We start from the raw sequence: 23,358 nt of genomic DNA, 5'->3' as shown, positions 1-23,358 counted from the left end.
CTGACTGAGTAATAGATGTATGGAGTCTTATTATGCTATTTTATTTTTCTTTCAGAACTGCTTTTATTTAGATAAATGACCCAAGGAGTCTCATTTGTAACCAAGATGGAATTCACAGGATGTTGTTACATTCACACTTAAAAAATATATCTCTATGTGCAGGAATTTGCATATAGATGTAAACATATGTTACTTTTCAAGTATATTCCTCCCCTTCTTCCTGGAGGAAAAAGAAAAAAGCCATCCAACCAGACAATGCCTTTAAAATAACTTTAATATAAAGATGTAGATATCTCAAAACAAAAAAAGGGTTCTTTTGCCTGACTGGGTCTCACAGGAGAGAACACAGATGAAAGTGATGACAACAGCTTGACTTCAGATGAAACTGGACTGTTTCACACTGTATTTGGGAAAAATAGGCAGATTTCTAGAAGGAAATTCATTCCTACGGAAGCTATTTACTGAGCCAATATGGCTGATTAACACTGTCACTAGTATCAAGTCACCTAGAGCAGGACTCTTGGCCTCAGCTGACACCAGCACAGCGGGTGGCCAGGGGCACTGCCGAGGCTGTCCCCACTCCCTAGGTATGGAGGCCCACCTGAGTTCACCTCCTGTGCTTGGTTCATGCCTTCCCATGCTGCAACTGTCTAGCATTATACAAGGTACGCTGCTGCTTACTCATTTCAACTACCCTTCAAGTTAACTAGAAAAACTTTTGTTGAAATAAAGGGGGAAAATGCATCAGGTTATATCACCCAGGCTGTGTGCTCCAGCCCCACTGGAGGCATGCTAGGTGGGGGTATGTATGGGGGCCTGGGTGGCTGTCCTTTAGCGGGGACAGCATGGGTGGGGAGCAGGAAGTTTGGGTTGTAGGTGGAGGGAGGTGAAGGGTAGCTGGAAGTGGGGGGTGGAATGGTCAGTGAGGATAAAAGGCTGGGGGAGGGTACACTAGCTGAGGGGGTGGTTGGCGGGGTAGACATGGAGGTAGTAGGGCAGGTGAGCTAGTGGACCATAGGCTGGGGGCAGGTTCTGTAGGAAGGACCCTTGGTCTTCAACATGGACTGCAGACTCTGGGAGCCCTCTCCAGACAATCGGACCTGGTGGTGGACATTCAGTTATGTAGCTGGAGGGTGGTGATGGCAGTGGCCATGGTGGTAGCTGGTGCACAGGGGTTGGGTGGGCTGGGGGAGGAATGTGGATTTTGGAGAGGTCACTGGAAACCATGGGGCCTGGTGGCTGAGCCGTGCCTAAGGAGCCAGAGGGGAGGCTTCCAGTCTGGCACTGGGTGGGCTGGAAACAATGGAGGGTAAGTGGCTTCAATTTGGTGGTGGTTCTGCAGCTTTGCTCTTCTTTGGGAGAAACAACTGTGACTCTCTTCACCTGGTGGGGAGGACTAGGCTACAGGGATGGCTTCTTGAGGTGCTGGGCTTGCTGTGGCGGCAGGGCTGATGGCTACAGGTCCTTGTGGGGACGGTTCAGACCCAACTATGACGGTGGCACTGGTGGCACTTGAGTAGGGTTGAGTGATGGGGCTGATACAGCTGATGAGTCCTGAGATGAGGCATCTGTTTTCCTTATGAGTAGTAAAGATCCAGGAATTGGTGGCAGATATCTTCTAGAACATCCACAGGGCCATCTTGCGCAAACTGTCCCCAGCATCTCCGATACGTGGGTTTGGAGGTCATTCTTATATTTCAGATTTGCATAAACATCCGCAAGATACATCACTGCTACTGCTATGATCTCTGGTTCCCATGGCAGTGACAAGGATGTGCAGTTACTGTCATTTAAAAGGCCCATGCCACTTGAACCAACTTTTGAATTTTGTATTATCACCTTTGTTTTGCATATTTGAGTAGGAACTAGTATGGATATTCTACCCGTAAGTCAAACTTTATAGTCTATAGTAAGATTTTTTCCAGATCTACTACTACTTCCTTTGAGTCATTTCCAAACTGTCCAAATTGTACATCATTTAATAGACTACAAACTCTTTTGATGTTATCTTTTTTTTTTTTTTTTTTTTTTTTTTTTTTTAGTTTCTTCTACTTTTCCAGCCAGAAAGAGACAACAGCTCCTGTTACATACCTTGGGAATTGTTTGAAGGAACGAAACACATAAAAGTGATGAAAAAAAGTCAATCCAGTCGCCAGAGTATCGTAGTTAGCCCCAATTGTGTGTTCACATCAAAGATGAACTGAATCCTGCCTTGGCAGTGCCACTCTTCAATGGCTGAAGGGTTGGATGGAGTCCTTCTAGTTGAGAGGGTGTACGAGCTAAATCTTTCTTAAATCCCAGTTCCAGCATGGTTTTGTGTAGTTCAGGTTTGTTGACGTTACTGAAGAGCTGAATTTTCTCAATTCTCCTTCATTTATTTAAGTAGACATGCTTCTTTCAAAAGATTCTCTGAAAATGTTAGAATCCCCTTGCCTCAGGAAGCCCCACAGTGACCTCTCTCCTTGCCGACTTTGGCCATTCTGGATGAATATATTAGTCTTTAAACTTTTGGATAGTTTGAAGTTTTCCATAATAAAAAATAATTATAAAGCTAAGAAAAAACTAAAAGAGGACCCAGATTTTTTTAAAGCAAATATTTCAAAAGATAATTTTATTTACTTCCTCTGCCAAAAATAATGCACTATATTTATGTTCCTAATTTTGATTTTTCTTACAAACTGACACCACCATTGGGCTAAGAAGAAAAAAATATCAAGGCACAATGGCCTACCTCTTGGATTCACTGAAGGTCAGGAAGCCAGTGCTGAAGGAACACAGTACCTGTACCCTACCTCCCTGCTTCCCGCCCCCACTATGTATTCGACGAAATGTAACTTACCTAATAGCATCTCTTTCACCTTCTAGATATCTTTTCACTTCATTGTGCTGACACCAACTTTAATGTAATTGGGAAAAAAGAAACAATTTTTACTTTTGAAAGGTTAGAACTAGAATTTTTTCTTCTCTAAATCCAGTAAGAGGGGAAAAAACCCCCACCTTTGCTTAATATATTTTAACAACTCAAAAGAAGCTTGGCAGAAAACCATATTTTGTCTGAAACTTTTAAAATAAAAAATATGACCCTACGATTTTCTAAAAGAATGTTAAATATATTCCAATTTGGGGCTGGATACACAGTTACACTAATTTGGACACTCTGGAAAAACCAATATAAATTAATGACAAGCTCCTATTAATGAGCTAGAACACTTACATTAAAATGTCTTTTTATTGTAGTAAAATATACATAACATAAACTTTATCATTTAGCCATTTTTAAATGTATAGTTCTGTGGAATTAAGTACACTGACATTGTTGGGAAACTACCACTGCCATCCATTTCTAGAACTTTCCCAACTTGACAAATTGTATTTGTTAAACAGTAACCCATTTCTCTCCCTGGGACCTGGCGATCACCATTCCATTTTCTGTCTCCATGAATCCGATTACCCTATGTTCCTCAAATAAGTAAAAACATATAGTGCCCTTTTGTGACTGGCTTGTTTCACATAGCATATCCTTAAGGTTCATCCATGCTATGGCTTACATCAGAATTTTATATATTTACCCATTCATTTGTTGATGGATATTGGCTCTTAACATAAGTGTACATGCATATATGTAACCTTATTTTGAATTCTTTTGCAATATATATCTAGAAATGGAGTTGCCGAATCATATGGTAATTCTATGTTAACTTTTTGAGGAACTACCATACTGTTTTCCAGAGTGGTTATACCACTTTCTATTCCTACCAGCAATGTACATGGATTCTAATTTGTCAACATCCTCATCAACACATACTATTGCTGTCTGCCTTTTTTATTATAGTCATCTTAATGGGAGTGAAGTGATATCTCATTGCTATTTGGATTTACATTTCCCCAATGACTAGTGACTTTGAGCATGTTTTCATGTGCGCTTTGGCCATTTGTACATGTTCTTTGGAAAAATCCTTTGAGCTTTAAAAAAATATTTTTCTGAAAAATTTGTTTTCTTTGCTCATTTTTAATGAGTTTGCTTTTTTCTTGCTTAGATATAGGAATTCTGGATATAAATATGTTCTGGATATTAACCCCTTGTCAGATATATGATTTGCAAATATCTTCTCTCATTCTCTGCATAAAATACCCAAATTTTACTTTAAACATTGATCGGCTGCCTCGCATACGTGCCCTGACCAAACACCAAACCCGGACCTTTCAATGCCCGGGGTTGAAGCTCTAACCAACTGAGCACATTGGCCAGGGCAAAACAGCTAAATTTTAAACTAAGGGTATTGGACTAGGTAATCCTTAAGGTATATTTCAGTTCCCCAAATTTATGGAACTGAGTCCTTAATAAGTAAGTTGATCAGAGGAAATAACCATTTCCACCACTACTCTCCTAGAGTATTACTTATTATAATAACAAATCTTCTTGTGTTATTCACCAGCTTAGCAAAAATCTTACCATAAAGGTAAATCCTTAACTAAAAAGGTCTAATCATTATGGTTTAAATTACATGGACTGAATTCTTACAAGCTCACTACTTGAGAATTTTGCAATATCTGTGATAAATTGAAGTTTGTTACCATATAATTTCATTCAATGTAATTTTAAAAAAGTGTATAATTATTACCTTTCAATCAGTAATTTCGTTATCTCACTATTTTCTTGAAAAAGGCAAATGAGGTTGTTTGGCAGGGAAAGATAGTTACATAAATGTTCAAAATGGCTTGTTCCAGAAACTGTAAATGGAGAAGAAAATAGTAATACATATAACAGCTAACAGTACAACCTGCATTGGAATAAGCAATAGCAGAATTAAAAAAAAAAAAAAAAAAAAGCATGAGGAAAGAGTTCAAAATTGCTAAGTACATAACTTATAGGAAGTTAACAAGATGGCGCATGGACGGGACCCACAGAAAATGACACAATTCAGAGTGGAGTCAGGTTGACTCCTAAGTCCAACTGGTTATAGTTCCTTGGTGTCTGTTTTACCAGTTGCAAAATGGTTTACCTGCATGACTACTTCATGGGTTAGTTATAAACATTAAATCACAAAAACAAAATATGAGTGCTCCAGAAAAGTATAAAGCAGCATAGGAATATAAGATGATTTCATCATGGGAGATGGATTGAAACATTTATTTAATCACCCCTGTAAATGAATAGGAAGTCTAAATCAGTCTATAAGGGGCCTGGGCAACTAGCTGAATGGAGATGCTAGTCGACAAACTTAGAGAGAGAGCAGCATTACCTGCAGGCACTCCATGCCTTTTGCCATGCTCTACAGATACAGTAAACGTTAAGTCTACCTTTACACTACTTTCATGAAATGAATCAAAATAGAACATAGAAAACAACCAGGAAATAGCAAACGAATTCCTACATTAAAATCAAATTTATGTGCAAATATAGATATTCTGAACTTTAGAGTTAAGAAACACTTAAAATAGTCAGTTTTCACTTTTTAAAAGCCAAAGACTTCAGTTTATGAATAATATAAAATTAAACATTTTAACACATGAAAGCAAAATGAGTATACTTTAGAACATATAAACATACAAAAAGCATATTACTGAAATCCAATAAAAGCAGACATATAGCCCTGGCCGGCAGAGCTCATTGGTTGAGCATTGACCTATGAACCAGGAGGTCATGGTTTGATTTCCGGTCAGGGCACATGTGGGCTCAATACTCAGTGTGGGATGTACAGGAGGCAGCAAGTCAATGATTCATCATTGATGTTTCTATCTTTCTCTCCCTCTCTGAAATCAATAAAAATATATTTAAAAAACCCAGACATATAAATACACATTTTTATTCTATAATTGTGTACATCACCATAGTCAATTAGCTATATTCTAAACTTTTAACCCATTTTCATTTGTGCAAGTGATCTTAATTCTAAGCTGCTGGAATGAAAGACTACATACATTTCTGACATTTTGAAAGAAATTAGAAGTTACCTTGAATTTCAGGCGGGGAAGGAACTCCATTTAAGTAATGAAAAAACAAAGCGGAACATTTCAGGAAGGGCATGATGCCAGTTCTGACACGCCTCCACAGGTGCCAACCAGAGGGTATTTCTTTCAAAGCACTAAGAGAAAAATGAAAATAAAAAAATTTAAAAGAAAAAGTCACTTTAGTTACAGTACAATGTGGATAGCCCTGATTCTAACAGAATGTCAATTATAAAACGGTGATATATCCCTAGCCGATGCTCAGTGGTTAGAGTGTCAGCCCATGCACCAAAGGGTCTCAGGTTCCATTTCCGGTTAAGGGCACGATCGTGGATTGCAGGTTCAATCCCCTGGCCATGTCAGGGAATAAGTGGGAGGCAACCAATAGATGTGTCTCTCTCATGTCAATGCTTCTCTCTCTTTCCCACTCCTCCCTCCCTTCCACTCTGTTTAAAAATCAATGGAAAGAGATATCCTCGGGTGAGGATTAAAAAAGTAAAAATGAATAATAAAATAACATGGTGATATAGCTTCAAATGCTGTTATTAAAATTTATAAAAGTAATATAAAAAGAAAAATCGAAAAATAAAAACTTACCCACTATTCTAGAATTTTTATCAGCAGGCACTATTTTGGCAAACTATTTTCATACTAATTGGTCTTAGGCATAATTAAACGTATGAAATTTAAAATTAACATGCTTTTCAGAATATCATAAATGCAATATTTTGGAACACAGCAATCATAACTGATACCAAATTATTCCCCTGTAAGCAAGCACTTAAGACTGCTTTAAATTCTTTGCTAATATAAATAATATCAGAATATATATGTTTATGCCTATAGGCTATATATATATATATATATATATATATATATATATATATATTGATTTCAGAGAGAAAGAGAGAAAAATAGAAACATCAATTATGAAAATCACTGATTGGCTGCCTCCTGTATGCCCCACACTGGAGGGGAGAGAGAGGTCAAGCTTGCAACCCAGGCATGTGCCATGACTGGGAATCCAACTACAACCTTCTAGTTCATAGCTCAACGTTCAACCACTAAGCCATGCTGGCGGGGCAGGTTTATCCAAATATCCTGTTAGTGTGGATTCTCAGAAATGAGATAACTTGGTAAAAAAACGAAACCAAACCAAACCAAGTTCTTGACATATACTGTGAAGAAGCTAAATGAAGTTGTTGTACCAAATCAAAAGGACTCCAACAATATGTGAGGTTTGAATAATTTCCTGCATTCCTGCCAGTCTTGATATTGCCTTAAAAACAAATTATGTCAATTTAATTTGCACTTTTTAATTCCTAGTGAGAGAATGTTTTATTGTAGAATAGCACTTTCCAAAAATAAATTCCACGTCTCCATGTACCATAACCTAAGCAAAAAAAGGGTTCCATGGCCAAGTAAATGTGAGAAGCTCTGAGAATTCTTTTTTAAAACATATCAACTGCCCTGGCCAGTGTGGTTCAGTTGGTTGGGCCTCAGCCTGTGCACTGAAAGGTTGCAGGCTCCATTCTTGGTCAGGGCACATGCCCATGTTGTGGGCTTGATCCCTGAAAGGGGCATGCAAGAGGCAGCCAATTGATGTTCCTCTCTCCAAAAATCAATAAAACAACAACAATAAAAACATGTCAACACACAGCACTTTTCCTTATTTACAAATAAGTGCCTTTTTCATGCTATCATATAAAGATTATGAACCAACCTTCCTGTGTGCTGGCGAAGTGTTTTATACAAAGCAAGAACTGCTAATTCTTCTTCACCAGCAGGAGTTTCTTGATCCATTTCATTCTCTTCTGAAAGAAAAGGAAATAGTACTCTGTATTTGCCTATTAAGTGGATTAGTGATCACATCATTTAAGTACTCACATATAGCATGAAAATACTCCCACAAAACACACAGAACTTAAATTCCTCAGGGGTGAGCAAAGTATTGCTCTCCATCATAATAAGGAGCCTGCAAGCTTTGAGAAGAAGCTGTGCTGATTCAGGGTGCCAGGTAGCATGCAGTGAGCTAGACCAGCTAAACATATAGTCTATAGTACTCAAATATCATTAAACTTATAATAAAAATGATTCACATTGCTAAGGAATTTTAATAGGAGGAAGAAATTTGTTTCAAAACCTATCACATTAAACAATAAGGACAAGTAGCCTAATTATAATTTATATATTATTCTCAGTCAAGTACCTTTTCCTTTAATATTTCCTTAAAGAAGCTGACAAAAAGGAGTTACCTGTACATGAGGTAAGTAGGATCTGGATGATGTGTGCCATAGTAACCAGATGGAAAATATGGAGGTCTCCAGTGCCAAGGCTGATCCCTGAAAAATCCTGGCACTGCAATGCAGGGAAAGCAAGCACCAAGCCCACCTAGATACCAAACACAGAGCATCAGACAGCTCGCATGCCCTTCACACCTAAACAGAAATTTTGTTCATAAATAGTACATACATTAGAAATCCCACTAGAATTGGCTAAATGGAATTCCTTAAGAGCAAATGGTCTTGATGGATACTATCATTTCATTTAACCAGAACTTGTTAATAATCTATATTATAAAAACCCAATGGCCTTAATGCCATAATGACCAAAGACCGGTGCAGGTGGGTGAGGTTGCGAGCACACCGATGCCACACAGGTGGGTGGGGCCATGTGATTTCACGCACTGGGCTTCTAGTTCTATATAATAAAAGCCCAGTGACTGAATGGTGGAATAACCAGAACCACCAGTCTACCAGTCGCTTTGATGTGCACCAACCACTAGGGGGCAGGTGCTTAATGCAGGAGCTAACCCCTAGTATGTCAGTGTACTACCACAGTAGAAGCACCGCTTGGCTGACTGGGATGAGCGGTGTTCCCACAGAGGGAGCAGCCACTCAGAGGGTGGATCCACAGCCGCTCAGCTGCGGCTGCTCTTGCAGTAGGCTGATTCCCTGCAGGCCACGCCCCCCACCAGTACACGAATCCCATGCACCAGGCCTCTAGTAATAGAAATAATAGCCCTGGCTGGTGAGGTTCAACTGATTGGGCATCATCCTGTGTACCAGGTTGTTGGTTAAATTCCCAGTCAAGGAATTGGCGGCTCAATCCCCAGTGGGGGGTGTCAGGAGGCAGCTGATCGATGTCTCGCTCTCACATTGATCTCTCTCTTTCTCTAAAAATCAATAAACTATTCTTTTTTAAAAAATATATATTTTATTGACTTTTTAAAGAGAGGAAGACAGAAGGATAGAGTTATAAACATCGATGAAAGAGAATCATCGATCAGCTGCCTCTTGCACACTCCCCACTGGGGATGTGCCGCAACCAAGGTACATGCCCTTGACCGGAGTCGAACCTGGGACCTTTCAGTCCGCAGGCTGATGCTCTATCCATTGAGCCAAACCGGTGTCAGCCAATAAACTATTCTAATGAAAAACAAGCAAACAAAAAACAGTTGAAATCTTCCTCAGAGTAAGCAGTGGAAAAAGCATGGATTTTGGACCTACAATGATCTAGCTATGAATTCCAGCTCCTCTTATGAGGTTTGTAGACAAGTTAACACCTCTGAGTCTCCATTTCCCTGTTAGTAAACTACAGGTAATATACACGTGTTTTTAATACTTCAGTAGTATAAAAGCTATAAAGGAGTAAGAAAGAATGCATATGAAAGCAGTCAGGTCTACAATAAGTGTTAGCTCTCCTGTTACCTCTTGCTGCCTATATCGTGGTGGTTTCACAGGAGCGATGCGAACAGTCACAAAGGCTAACACTTACTAGGGACACAGTGCTCTAAGCTCCTTACATTGACCATCCCACTGAGTTCTGACACGTTGTATGAGGTAGGTACTAACCACCTTAAAGGTACAGAATCTGATGCTCAAAGCAATTAAGGACACAGCACTTGGGACTGCTGCCTGTGGCACTGCACTCTATGTGCTGAGGAAGGGGACTGATCTGAGGTGGGACTGAAGTTCAACCAGTATTGTGTGCTGGCACCAGCCTGCCCAGAAGACATACCTTTCCCTAAACCACACAAAGGAGATTTCTATTGTTAAGCAGTGTGATCACAGACAGGGCTGTATCTGCTCAATAGCACGGTATGGGTCAGCAGCAGCCCTTAATCACTAGTATTATTTTTACATCTCTGTAGGCAAAAAGCATAGAAAGGTGTAAGTTATTTTTTTTAAATGTATTTTTAATTGATTTCAGGTAGGAAGGGAGAGAAGCATCAAAGATGAGAATTACTGATCAGCTGCTTCCTGCACACCCACAACTGGGGATCAAGCCCATAACCTGGCTATGTGCCCTGACCAGGAATCAACTGTGACCACCTGGTTCATGGGTCGACACTCAACAACTGAGTCACACAGGCCAAGCAATGTTTTCTTTTTGAGGCCCTCAGAAAGAACCATACTCAGAAGTGGTAAGAGTTATTGATGGCAACTCCTCCTGTCTGCCTCTGTAACGTTCACTAAATCTGAGGTAAAGTTCTATAAAGGAAAAGTCAAACACAAATTACAAGACACTCACCAATAAATGAAACATGTCAATATCTAATATGCATGGAAGGTCTCCATAATTGTCATTAGGCACCAAAGCTAAATAGTTAAAGAAAAAATACATTAGCACATTTCATATGCCAATATAAGTATTATTTTTTAAAATGTATATAACCTTAGTTTACATTTGTCTTTTTGCAAGATATATATAAATTTATAAGCTAGAACTTGTATATAAAACAAACAGTATTACCAAAATATTTCTGTCATAATGGAGAGAAGTTGCATGACTAAAAAAAAAATTATAGATGGAAAAGTACCATAACATCTACGGTACATGTATTAATACTCACATGCAAAAAGTTTACAAAAGTGCCCTTGCACCACTGAAAGTAATGCCACTGTCCAATGTGCTGCAGCGAATCTTGTCAGTGACCTAAGACAGTCATCCTGAAATTGATTGACACAAAGCCAGCATAAGAAATAGTTCTCTTTTTTGAGGACTGCTAGTTGGAAGACAGCCAACTGAAGCAAAACTAGATGCACAATGAGATCTTTCTAAATGGTATGCAACTGAATTTATGACATCTTTTTAAAAACTTATTTATTTATTTATTTATTTACAGAGAGGAAGGGGGAGGGATAGAGAGTTAAAAACATCAATGAGAAACATTGATCAGCCACCTCCTGTAAACCTCCTACTGGGGATGTGCCCGCAATTAATGTAATGTATATGTATATGCATTATAATGTAATTATAATGTAATGTATATGCCCTTGACCAGAATCAAACCTGGGACTCTTCAGTTTGCAGGCCAACGCTCTATCCACTGAGCCAAACCGATTAGGGCTTATGACATCTTTTTGAAAAAATGTTTTTTATTGATTTTATAGAGAGAGAGGAAGAGAGATTTTGATAGGTTGTCTCTCATACACACCCCAACCAGGGTGATTCTACATGAATCAATTTACATGATTTTACTCTTAAGGACAATTTTATGATGTACCTGACACTAGCTATAGAGTAAAATTTAGTTAGCTTTGACTGTATATTTCCCTTCCTCATTTTTCTAGGCATAAAATGCACTGTTTTGACATTAATGTGTACTTAATTTAAATGTCACTTATGAAAGGTAGTGGAGAACAAGCACTCTGTTTTTAGCACATGTGGAGAACAAGCACTCTGTTTTTAGTTTTTTCCCCATCTTTTCATGTGTTTAAGCAAGAACTCTGGATGAAAAGAGCTGAAGTCTATTTAAAAGAAAAACTAGAAATTAAACCACAAGCATCACTTCTTCATATCATCACAGAAAGAGGGTTTACTATGAGATGAGTAAAGCTATGCCTAAATAACCAATTCAGTTTTTAGGCTTAAAAAAAAGCAGAACCAAAGAATTTTCATTCTACCATTCTATGAAATGAATAAATTGATAACTTACCAGTCTGCAAGGCAAAGGACCAAATAATGGTTTATCTTCATCACTTAAAATTCTCTCTGCAGATTAAAAGTGATTAAGATGGTAAATTTTGAATATATATGTTATCACAATTCCAGATAGTAGTAATAAAATTCTTTTTTGGAGAGAGCATAATACTGTCAGGTTTTGAAATTTTCAAGTCATTCTACATGAATAAACTTTGGATGAAACGTACAAATGAATACACATTCCCTCAACGGACAAGAAGCTAAAACCCCACCAAAATGAGTTCTCTGTTGCTGGTTAATTTACCATCTGCCAATCTAATATTTTGTCAGTATGTTGCATTTCCTACTTCAAGGTCTTCATGTTGTTGCCCGCTTTAAACATGTCATATAAATACAGGCTTCCAGAGTAACTCATGTCCATGTATGCTTGTGACTTATGAGAGGCTTTAAATCTTACCTATGCTTTGGATGGTGTATGCACAGCTACCCCAGCACATTATGGGCACCCGGGGATCTTCTTCGTTGGGATGAACCTTTAGTCCCACCTTGTAAGTAGCAGTTCCAAATGTAGTTAGCATTTCTTTTATGCTGTCAGAATAAGGGTTCCTGAAGTGAAAACACAGAGGATTAGCTCAGAACAATGTGCTCACATCAAATGTTTTAGCTTCTTAACAGCTATTTGCTATGTTGGAACTGAACCATTTAAACTACCTAAGGTAGTTGTATGCAAATTAGTAAAGAGGAGAATAGGAGATCTAGCCAAGTAAGAGAAACAGCCAGGGGAGTGCTCAGGGTGACAGCAGTGTTCAGTCTTTACTGGTGCGGGAGCACTCAGAAAGATATGCTAGGCACTTGAAAGCTCTACTGTAACATTTAGAGGGGAAAGTGACAGTGATAGAAAACCAAGTACATGAAAAACAAACAAACAAGGCAATTATTAACCACAGGAAAGACAAAACTGTAAAAGAAAAAATACATAATTAAAACACGTAACACGTATCTGCAGGAACAATTATAATGTAAACACTGCCAACAGATTTAACCAAAAATTGTGGAAGAACTCTACTGGGAGACTGGTAAGGAGCAGTGGGTAGGGTTGAGGTAACAGCTGAATACTAAATTGCTAGCCAGTCAACACAAATTATTGTTTAGAAATGATCCATCAAAAGAGAAGCTAACTAACTGTTGTAACTGGAAATATGGAAGTAAATAGTAGGACTGGGGAAAGGGAAGGGGAATGTGGTGGGCATAGGGCTGATGTTTTTATTTTATTTTAATTTAAGTGCTATTTTTATTGTGTTACTTAGTACATGCCAGGAATAACTTCCAGGTGGCTTTACATATATTATGTCACTTTAACTTCATAATACTTCCTCATCCGAGGAACCTGAGGTATAGAGAGATCAAGCAATTTGTACAGCTGCACAGCTAGTAGGCAGTGCTACTAGGAACCGAACCAAGCAGTCTAGCTCTAGAATCTATGCTATACTTTATAATTGGCTACGGGGTAAAAGAGGATAAAAATACTCGTTTTGATCCTGACGTTAAAATTAAAAAACAAACAAACATTGAAACATGTAAAGAATTTCTGTGAGTTTATTTGAGCCAAACTGTCGACATATGACAGGAAGCAGAACCTCAACGAATTGAGATAATGCTCTGGAGAATGGTGTAATACATTAGTGTTTATACATTGCAATCAAAGGAGGCACGTAGGTGGGTTACATGAAATTCATTGGTGATAGATTAAGGAGGTGGGATAAAGCAAAGCGGGGAGGGGGGGAAACCCCTCGGATTGGATAAAAAGTAAAATGGTGGACACATACTTAGGTGGGTACCGGAATAATTAACATGATAATGAAGGAATTGGTGGCATCTGTCCTGGCGCCCAGCATATTTGGTTGTGCTCGCAGAAAAAGTTACCCAGACATTCTAAGGGTGTGTTATCAAAGATGCAAGAAGACAGATAGGCTCAGTTAAGGTAAAGGTTGACCTTGTCAGTGAAGATACTGGCCTAGGACGTAAATGCCCACCATAACTGCTTTTAGTTTAAGTTTAATTTCAGACCATCCTTTGTGGTCCCTTTAGGTCTCTGAGTCTGAAAGACTGCTATGCAGGCCTTCCTGAGTCTGTCAGGTCAGCATGTGGCCCCTTTCGTCCACACTGGGTTACTAATAAGTTGGAGGGGCCGTAGACAGATATATAGAGATCAGAAGGAAAGCACAGGATTTGGGGGAGCTGAGCAGTTTGGATTTAGATGTAGTGATGAGGTGTTGTTAAGAAAAGCCAGATAAGGAGTATAACAGGGAGTCAGAAATTCGAACTAGGAGAGGTTGGTGAGAAACATGCAATGTAATTCTTAGGTTCTCTGATCAATATACTGGCAATAACTATCATTATGCAATGCTTAAATCTCAGAATTCAAGATTAATGTCCTATAATATTTGCTCCCAGCTTACAAATCATATTTTTACTAATTGCTAACTTAGCTTTTCATTTCAAGTGGGCCAAGCATGAAAGGAATAAATAATGTACTCACTTAGGATGAAAATCAGGCCTAAACCCTTCAGGGAGCTGCAATTCATCCATATTTTCTGAATTCTTTGAAGAGGCAATATCTATAGAAAGAAGTATTTTATATCATTATTCATCAGTCCACAATATTTCTGTGAATTTCCAACATAAATTTCATTCTAAATATAGTTCAAAGAAATTACAAACTACAGGAAAATTTTCCATTAATGAAAGCTTGCGTAACATGCATTCAAATCATGCAGCATCCCATTGCTCTGACTGATCAAGGCCGCTTCTCTAGCAATCTGCACTCTTCCTAATAGCACAGCCACAGGACACAGCTGCGGAAGGCAGTAAAAGGAGGAGTATGTTATTTTGTTTTTTTATAAAAACCAATGATATAAATTCTGCTCAGATTGCTTTCCCTGTGTCTTAATTGCAGTGCATGCTGTGAAACTTGGGAAGCCTTTAGTAAGGGCAATACTAAAATTAATTAGGCACTGAGAGCTAAGGCTAGCTCTGTAAGAGACAGTAACATTCGCCCACACTCAGAAGCTCTTCAGTAACATGGGGGAATACGTGAGAAATATTTATTATAAACCTCACATAAGCCAGTGGCTTTTCAAGGAATAAGAAATAACATAGTCAAGTCAAATGTAGTTCATTAAGACAAAGAAAATTAAAGTAAGCCAAATTTAAAAATAAGAGGTTTCATTTAAAAACTACTATGCTGCCTGGCCAGCATGGCTCAATGGATGAGCATCGATCTATGACTCAGAAGATCACCATTCGATTCCCGGTCAAGACACATGCCCAGGTTGCAAGCTCAATCCCTCAAGTGGGGCATGTAGGAGGCAGCAGATGAATGATTCTCTCTCATCAGTGATGTTTCTATCTTTCTCTCCCTCTCCCTGCCTCTCCAAAATCAATAAAAATATATTTAAAAAAATATTATGCTAAGGAAAAGCCAGTGAGAGAAAAACAGATATCATAAAACCCGTATAAATGGAATCTAAAGAACAAAATAAACTACTAATAAAATAGGTCTTGAGCCGAAGCTGGTTTGGCTCAGTGGTAGAGAGTTGGTCTGCGGACTGAAAGGTCCCAGGTTCGATTCCGGTCAAGAGCACGTACATTGGTTGCGGGCACATCCCCAGTAGGGGGTGTGCAAGAGGCAGCTGGTCGATGTTTCTCTCTCATTGATGTTTCTAGCTCTCTATCTCTCTCCCTTCCTCTCTGTAAAAAATCAATAAAATATATTTAAAAAAAAAAATAGGTCTTGAGGCTGGATGCATGGAACAGAATAAAAAACTGGGTTGGGGTGGGGAAGAGACAGGAAGAGATTAACCAAAGAACATATATGCATACATGTATAGCCTATAGGCACAGACAACAGCATGGGGAAGGCCTGGGGTGGGATGGGGTCGAGTTGAGAGAGGCAAAAAGGGAGAAAATGGGAGACATTTGTAATACCATTAACAATAAAATAAAATAAACAATTTAAACAATTCTTTCTGGACTTCAGGGAAAAATGAAAGCAGATTATCAGAACTTACTAGGAATACGTTCTTCTTTCCTAAGAATCTGTAATGCTTTCGTTTGCTGAGATATGGTTCTAATCCACTGAGTCAGATTTGGTTGCTCTGAAAAATTTAACCTGCTAGAAAAAATTATAAAAAGTATTTAGTAGTTTGTTGTTGCTGCTTAGTTAAGATATAAAGACTCCTTAAATGGTCATGGGTCTAATACTTTAAACATATTTTTGCCAATGGAAATAGAAATATATTATTTGTTACTATGATGCTAATAACATTATTTGTCAAAAACTTCACTTTTTTCAGTACTGGAATTAGCAAGTATTTCTGAAATATCACAATCACCATACCACCACCATTATTTACTGAGTGCTTATTATGTGAAAAGCAATTAGTAAAGCATTTAACAGTATTAGATTTAATCCTCAAATATTAATGAAACAGGTTGCATTATTATCCCTATTTTACAGATGAGGAAACTGAGGTTTAGCACTATATAACTTGACTAGGCCATCTAAGGAACAGATCTGGCATTCAAACCCAGTCATGTCAGACTCCAAAGCCTTTATTCTTCATTATTATGCCATAATTGACTCTTATGAAAAAAATACAAAATCTAAACCATAAAAGTGAGGTGAAATCCAACAAAGATGTTCTTTTTTTCCGTTTATGTAGTGAATCCTTAACCTAACAATGATTAATTTGTCAGTTCAACTACAGATTAACTCAGTACTATGATTTTCTTTTTTGATTAAAAAGCATGAGCTTGCACGGCTGGCCTGGCTCGGTGGATGAGCGTTGAACTATGAACCAGGAGGTCACAATTCGAATCCTAGTCAGGGCACATGCCTGCTTGTTGGGCTCGATCCCCAGTGTGGGGTTTGCAGGAGGCAGTCAATCAATGATTCTCTCACCACTGATGTTTCTATATTTCTCTCCCTCTCCCTTCTCCTCTAAAATTAATAGTCATATTCATAAAACTTAAATTAGTACTTCTTCATGTAGATACCATAAGTTTAAACTGAGAAATGAAAATCATATTTAAATAGTAGACAGTATTAAATCCATATTTTGAAATAAGTCACACCTACTAACTAGAATCATCCTAAAATTTTTGAAATGACAAAAATTTTCCATTTTAAATACACCAATGGATTTTCATTGTTTTGGCCCAATTCCTGAAGCCAGTAATTTGCAAAAAAATTATATTTAATTGTTAGAATATTCAATAAAGTCCATTTGAGCTTCTGTTCTCTTCCCTATCAAGTTACTGAGCATCTCTAGAAAAGTAAACAGGATCCTAGAAATAAAGACAGTTTTGGGGGGCGGAGCTTGAAGATGGCGACCGAACAGATGGACTTGTTCTGACCCCGGTCCCAAAACAGATAGAAGCAACATCTGAGTCGCTCAGGGAATGTTGATTAGCAGCTAAGGGGCAGCGGATCACTCTAGGAAGGTAAGGAAGTGTCCGCTGGACAGGATTTCCTGACCAAGCGGCCAGCACTCCCGACTTCTCCTGGAGCTCCGGGCTCGGCGCAAAGGCGGCGCCACCCTACCAGGAACGGAGCAGCTTCTCTGAGGCCTGGAAAACCCACAGCCGAGGAGTCCATCGAGCACCTGTGGCGCCCCGATCGGAGCAAGCGCGTGGATTCAAGGAAGCTCTTCAACCACCCACGGAACGGTCAGAGTTTGCGCGGCTAGCCTGAGAATTCAGGCTGCGGTAGCCCCATTGCTCCCGCGAGGCCCCGCCCCCAGAGCGGCCCTGAGCGCCGCGAGGCCCCGCCCCCAGTGTGGCCCAGGAGCACCGCGGTGGCCCGCACGCCAGAGCTTCGCACAAAGAAGGCCACAGCTAGAAACCTGTCTGGCAACACCCAGTCTGGGGTTTGGCAGTATTGTCCCCAGAAGCGGGACTTTATCTAAAACACCAGTGGGACACGGGACAGATTGTTAAGAATTGCGGCTGTTCCGACAAGGGCGGAACACCTGGACACCTTGGCGCATGATCCCCTTCACCCCCTAGCTTCAGAATACTAGGGAAGGACCGCCCAGTTGGGCATATCCTGGAAATTGTAGGGGGAAATTGCCTCCCTGGAAACAAGGGATCGGAACCAGAAGAGAGAGTCTGGAAGCTAGTTGGCACTCTGCCAGGTAGAGCCATAGCGAAAGAAGGCCAGAGCAACCAAAGACTGGGAGGTCAAACCAGTAACACTGACACCTAAGGGCTGAACTACAAACTGCCTTTTTTTTTTCTTCTTTTTTTCTTTTTCTTTTAATTAATCAAAAATAAATGGACACAAATAACTAAGATATAGCCTACCTAAAATTAAGGACTACCTTACAAAACTGAGGTGCAGTGGAATACTGGGAACTGCAAGACTCTCTGGTCCAAGAACCAGGCATACCAAATACAATAACAGAGAAAGTGATTGAACACAACTGGACAATTTTATGCTAATTTTACTATTCTTTATTTTATTTTCATTTTTTACATTTTTTATTTAATTTTCATTTTTTACATCTTTTACTTAAGAAATGATTTTTTTTCTTTTTTCCTTACTTGATTTTACCTTTTCAACTATTACATTTTTCAATCTCTATCATCACTATTACTACTGCTATTTTGCAATTTTTTTTTTCCTCTCTTTTCCTCTCCAGTACCATTTTACTTCTTCTTTATTTTACATTGGGAGTAACCTTCATTCTATTTTAATCTCTACTATAGCATCATCCAACCCTATCTCAATTCGACCTTTACCCCATCACTCTCTTACTAAACTTTTAACCTTTTAGTCTCCAGTTTATCCTATCCCTTTCCGGCTTTAGTTTTTCCTTTATTCTTTCTGTATACCCCCTGCTAAAGCTCTCACTATACTTATAGACCTAAGTTCCAACCCCTGATACAAGTGTATAAATACCACTCTCTGCACTATATTAACTAGTTAAAAAAAAAAAAACACAAAAAAAATGGTTCTACTTTCTATCCTTTTCTCATTGTTTGAGTGAAGGTTGATTATTGTGAATATTTATGCTTTTCAGTGAAATTGTTATGCTTATTCCTGTGTTGTTATTGTTGCTTTGTATTTTTTTTTTAAATTCTCTGTTTTTGTTTGTTTCTTTGACTTCTGTATATCATAACCTTACTTAATAATAGTGGATATTGTAGTTTGTATTAATCTCCAAGTATTGTTACCGGCATTGGCTGGGCTCAGTGGTTGATCTATGGCAATTTTCTCCACATATATATAGTTTGTTTCCCATTTTTTTACTTTGCTTCTTTTCTCTCCCTCTCTCTCTCCCTCTCTCTCCCTCTCCCTCTCCCTCTCCCTCTCTCTTCTTTTTCTCCCTCTTTCCAACTTCATTTTGTCATTACTTTATTTCTTCTTTGACTTTTTTTTTTTTTTTAATTTTTCTTTATTTTATTTTTACCTTCCTTCCTTCCTTCTCTCCTATACCCTAATTTGCCTATCGCTAGGGGTTACCTTTATTAGAGGTTATTAATATTGTAAATTCATTCCTGTTAAGTGCCTCTCGTGTTGTACCTGGTAGTGTTGTATTTTGCACCTTTAAATTAACGCAAGAGAAAGAACACCACATAACCAGACATCCTGAAAAGAGATACCATGGGAAGACAAAGAAATACCCCACAAATGAAAGAAAAGCAGGCATTACCAGAAAAGGAAGTAAACGAGCCAGAGGCAAGCAGCCTACGAGAGCAAGAGTTCAGAATAATGATCATAGGTTGGCTAAAAAGAATGGAAGAGAAATTTGACAATAACCAAGAAGAAATGAGGAAGAACCATCAGGAATTGAGGAAGAACCAAGAAGCAATGAAAAATGACATCGCTACCATGAAGAACTCAATTGAAAGCATCAAGAGTAGACTAGATGAAGCGGAGGACCGCATCAGTGAGCTAGAAGACAAGATGGAAAAAAATACTCAATTAGAGCAGCTTCTAGAAAAAAAGATTAAAAAGCAGGAGGAGAGCCTACGGGAGCTTTGGGACATTACAAAACAAAATAATATTCGAATAATAGGGGTTCCAGAAGGAAAGGAAACTGAGGTAGACGTGGAAAAAGTATTTCAAGAAATAATGACAGAAAACTTTCCTGAGATAGAGAAGAAAAAACCCACACAAATCCAAGATGCTCGCAGAGTCCCAAGCAAAATGAATCCCAGAAGACAGACGCCAAGGCACATTATAATTAAAGTGGCAAACAACAACGACAAAGTAAGAATCTTAAAAGCAGCCAGAGAGAGACAGAAAGTTACTTACAAAGGAACCCCCATCAGACTAACAACTGATTTCTCAACAGAAACTTATCAGGCCAGAAGAGAATGGGATGAAATATACAAAGTCATGCAAAGGAAGGGTTTGAATCCAAGAATACTGTACCCAGCAAGACTATCAATCAAAATTGAAGGGGAAATCAGGAGCTTCACAGACAAAAAAAGACTGAAGGAATTTATCTCCACCAAACCAGCAATGCAAGAAATGCTAAAGGGTCTACTGTAAAAATAAAGAAATAGGAATTGAAGAAGGAACACGGGTATAGAATAAAAATGCCATCAAATGAGTACCTATCAATAATAACCTTAAATGTAAATGGATTAAATGCTCCAATCAAAAGACATAGGGTGTCAGATTGGATAAGAAAACAAGACCCTTACATCTGTTGCCTACAAGAAACCCACCTCAGAAAAAAAGATGCACACAGACTGAGGGTGAAGGGATGGAAAAAAAGTTTTCCAGGCAAATGGAAAGGAAAGAAAAGCTGGGGTAGCAATACTTATATCTGACAAATTAGATCTCAGAGTGAAGGACATAACAAGAGATAATGAAGGCCACTTCATAATACTAAAGGGAACAATCCAACAAGAAGAAATAACCCCGGTAAATATATATGCACCCAATACAGGAGCACCCAAATACATAAAAAAACTGCTGGAGGACATTAAGGGAGAGATTAATAGCAATACAATCATAGTAGGAGATTTTAATACCCCACTGTCACCCTTCGACAAATCATCTAAACAAAAAATCAGCAAAGAAATATCAATCCTAAACGACTCACTAGACCAGATGGAATTAATTGACATCTTTAGAACATTCCACCCCAAAGCCACAGAATATACATTCTTCTCAAGTGCACATGGGACATTCTCAAAGATAGACCACATTTTGGGACATAGGCAAAGTCTCTTCAAATTCAAGAAGATGGAAATCATATCAAGCATCTTCTCAGATCATAGTGGCATAAAACTGGAAATTAATTACAATAAAAATAATCCAAAGAAATCAAACACATGGAGACTAAACAACATGCTATTAAACAAGGACTGGGTTACCAGAGAAATCAAGGAAGAAATTAAAAACATCCTGGCAACAAATGACAATGAAAACACAACAATCCAAAATCTATGGGACACAGCAAAAGCAGTTTTGAGAGGGAAGTTCATATCCTTACAAGCCTATTGCAAAAAACTAGAAAAAATGGTAACAGATGATCTAACTCTACAACTCAAAGAGCTAGAAAAAGAGCAACAAGAAAAGCCCAGTGTAAGCAGAAGGAAGGAAATAACAAAAATCAGAGCACAGATAAATGACATAGAGACCAAAGAAACAATACATAAGATCAACAAAACCAAGAGCTGGTTCTTCAAAAGGATAAACAAGATTGATGGACCTCTAGCCAGGCTAACCAAGAAACAGAGAGAGAGGACCCAAATAAACAAAATTAGAAATGGAAGAGGTGAAATAACAACAGACCCCACTGAAATACAACAGATTGTTACAAAATACTACGAACAACTCTATTCCAACAAACTGAACAACCTGGAGGAAATGGACATATTCCTAGAAAAATACAAACTGCCAAAACTCAATCAGGAAGAATCTAAAAATCTCAATAGACCAGTGACGTGGGAAGAAATTGAAACCGTCATCAAAAAGCTTCCAGCAAACAAAAGCCCAGGGCCAGATGGCTTCACAGGAGAGTTTTACCAAACATTCAAGGAAGAACTAAAACCTATCCTCCTCAGACTATTCCAAAAAATCCAAGAGGAAGGAACACTTCCGAACTCCTTCTATGAAACCAGCATCACCCTAATACCAAAACCAGATAAAGACAACTCAATGAAAGAGAATTACAGGCCAATATCCCTCATGAACATAGATGCCAAAATCCTCAACAAAATTCTAGCAAATCGACTCCAGAAGAACATCACAAAGATCATACACCATGACCAAGTAGGATTTATTCCAGGAATGCAAGGATGGTACAATATCCGCAAATCAATAAACGTGATACATCACATAAACAAATTGAAAGATAAAAATCATATAGTCATATCAATTGACGCAGAAAAAGCATTTGATAAAATCCAACACCCTTTCCTGTTAAAAACTCTTAAAAAGGTGGGAGTACAAGGATCATACCTCAACATAATAAAAGCTATATATGATAAACCCACAGCCAACATTATACTCAATGGGCAAAAACTAAAACCATTCCCTCTAAGAACAGGAACAAGAGAGGGATGCCCACTCTCGCCACTCCTGTTTGACATAGTTCTGGAAGTACTAGCCATTGCAATTAGACAAGAGGAGGAAATAAAAGGCATCCAAATTGGAAAAGAAGAAGTAAAGTTATCCTTATTTGCAGATGACATGATATTGTACATAAAAAACCCAAAAGACTCCATTAAAAAACTAATTGACTTAATAAATGAATTTGGCAACGTAGCAGGATATAAAATTAATGCCAAGAAATCCATGGCATTTCTATACACCAACAGTGAAACTACAGAAACAGAGGCTAAAAAAGCAATTCCATTCACCATTGCGCCAAAAAAATTAAGATACCTAGGAATAAATTTAACTAAAGAAGTAAAGGACCTATTTGCGGAAAACTACACGACACTGAAAAAAGAGATAGAGGAAGATGTAAGGAGATGGAAGAACATACCATGTTCATGGATTGGTAGAATCAACATCATCAAAATGTCCATACTTCCTAAAGCAATCTATAGGTTCAATGCACTCCCCATTAAAATACCAACGACATATTTCACTGACCTAGAAAGAACTCTCCAAAAGTTCATTTGGAATAATAAAAGACCTCGAATAGCCACAGCAATTCTGAGAAAGAAGAGTAAAGTAGGAGGGATCTCAATACCAGACTTCAAACTATATTACAAAGCCACTGTTCTCAAAACAGCCTGGTACTGGCACAAGAACAGACAAATAGATCAATGGAATAGAATTGAGAACCCAGATATCAACCCAAATCACTATGCTCAATTAATATTTGACAAAGGAGGCACAAATATACAATGGAGTCAAGACAGTCTCTTCAATAAATGGTGTTGGGAAAATTGGACAGACACATGCAAAAGAATGAAACTAGATCACCAACTTACACCATTCACAAA

General features: G+C 38.4%; 1 protein-coding gene and 1 pseudogene across 7 annotated transcripts in view; both read right to left on the bottom strand.

Moving 5' to 3' along the window:
* The window catches only part of UBR2 (ubiquitin protein ligase E3 component n-recognin 2), a 115,897-nt gene that overhangs the window by 7,420 nt on the left and 85,119 nt on the right, over positions 1-23,358 (bottom strand). For 3 of the 6 annotated variants that reach the window (XM_084890242.1, XM_084890239.1, XM_084890238.1), the window contains exons 33-43: positions 15,948-16,051; positions 14,417-14,495; positions 12,335-12,483; positions 11,891-11,946; positions 10,805-10,901; positions 10,483-10,550; positions 8,205-8,340; positions 7,673-7,763; positions 5,956-6,086; positions 4,623-4,731; positions 2,840-2,896 (exon numbers count right to left, since the gene is read on the bottom strand). In XM_084890242.1, coding sequence (XP_084746368.1) covers positions 2,840-2,896; positions 4,623-4,731; positions 5,956-6,086; positions 7,673-7,763; positions 8,205-8,340; positions 10,483-10,550; positions 10,805-10,901; positions 11,891-11,946; positions 12,335-12,483; positions 14,417-14,495; positions 15,948-16,051 — 1,077 coding nt within the window. The remainder of the gene's footprint in view (positions 1-2,839; positions 2,897-4,622; positions 4,732-5,955; positions 6,087-7,672; positions 7,764-8,204; positions 8,341-10,482; positions 10,551-10,804; positions 10,902-11,890; positions 11,947-12,334; positions 12,484-14,416; positions 14,496-15,947; positions 16,052-23,358) is intronic. The other 3 variants (XM_084890243.1, XM_084890241.1, XM_084890240.1) reach the window with 1 other exon arrangement.
* LOC311625733 (cyclin-K-like) lies at positions 257-2,374 on the bottom strand (annotated as a pseudogene). The gene has a single exon. The product of its transcript is annotated as a cyclin-K-like (transcript).

This window comes from Pipistrellus hanaki, assembly GCF_964339955.1.
Source record: "Pipistrellus hanaki genome assembly, chromosome: 7".
Taxonomy (NCBI): Eukaryota; Metazoa; Chordata; class Mammalia; order Chiroptera; family Vespertilionidae; genus Pipistrellus; species Pipistrellus hanaki.
Note: the sequence above shows the minus strand (reverse complement) of the source record. Positions and strands in the feature narration are given on the sequence as shown.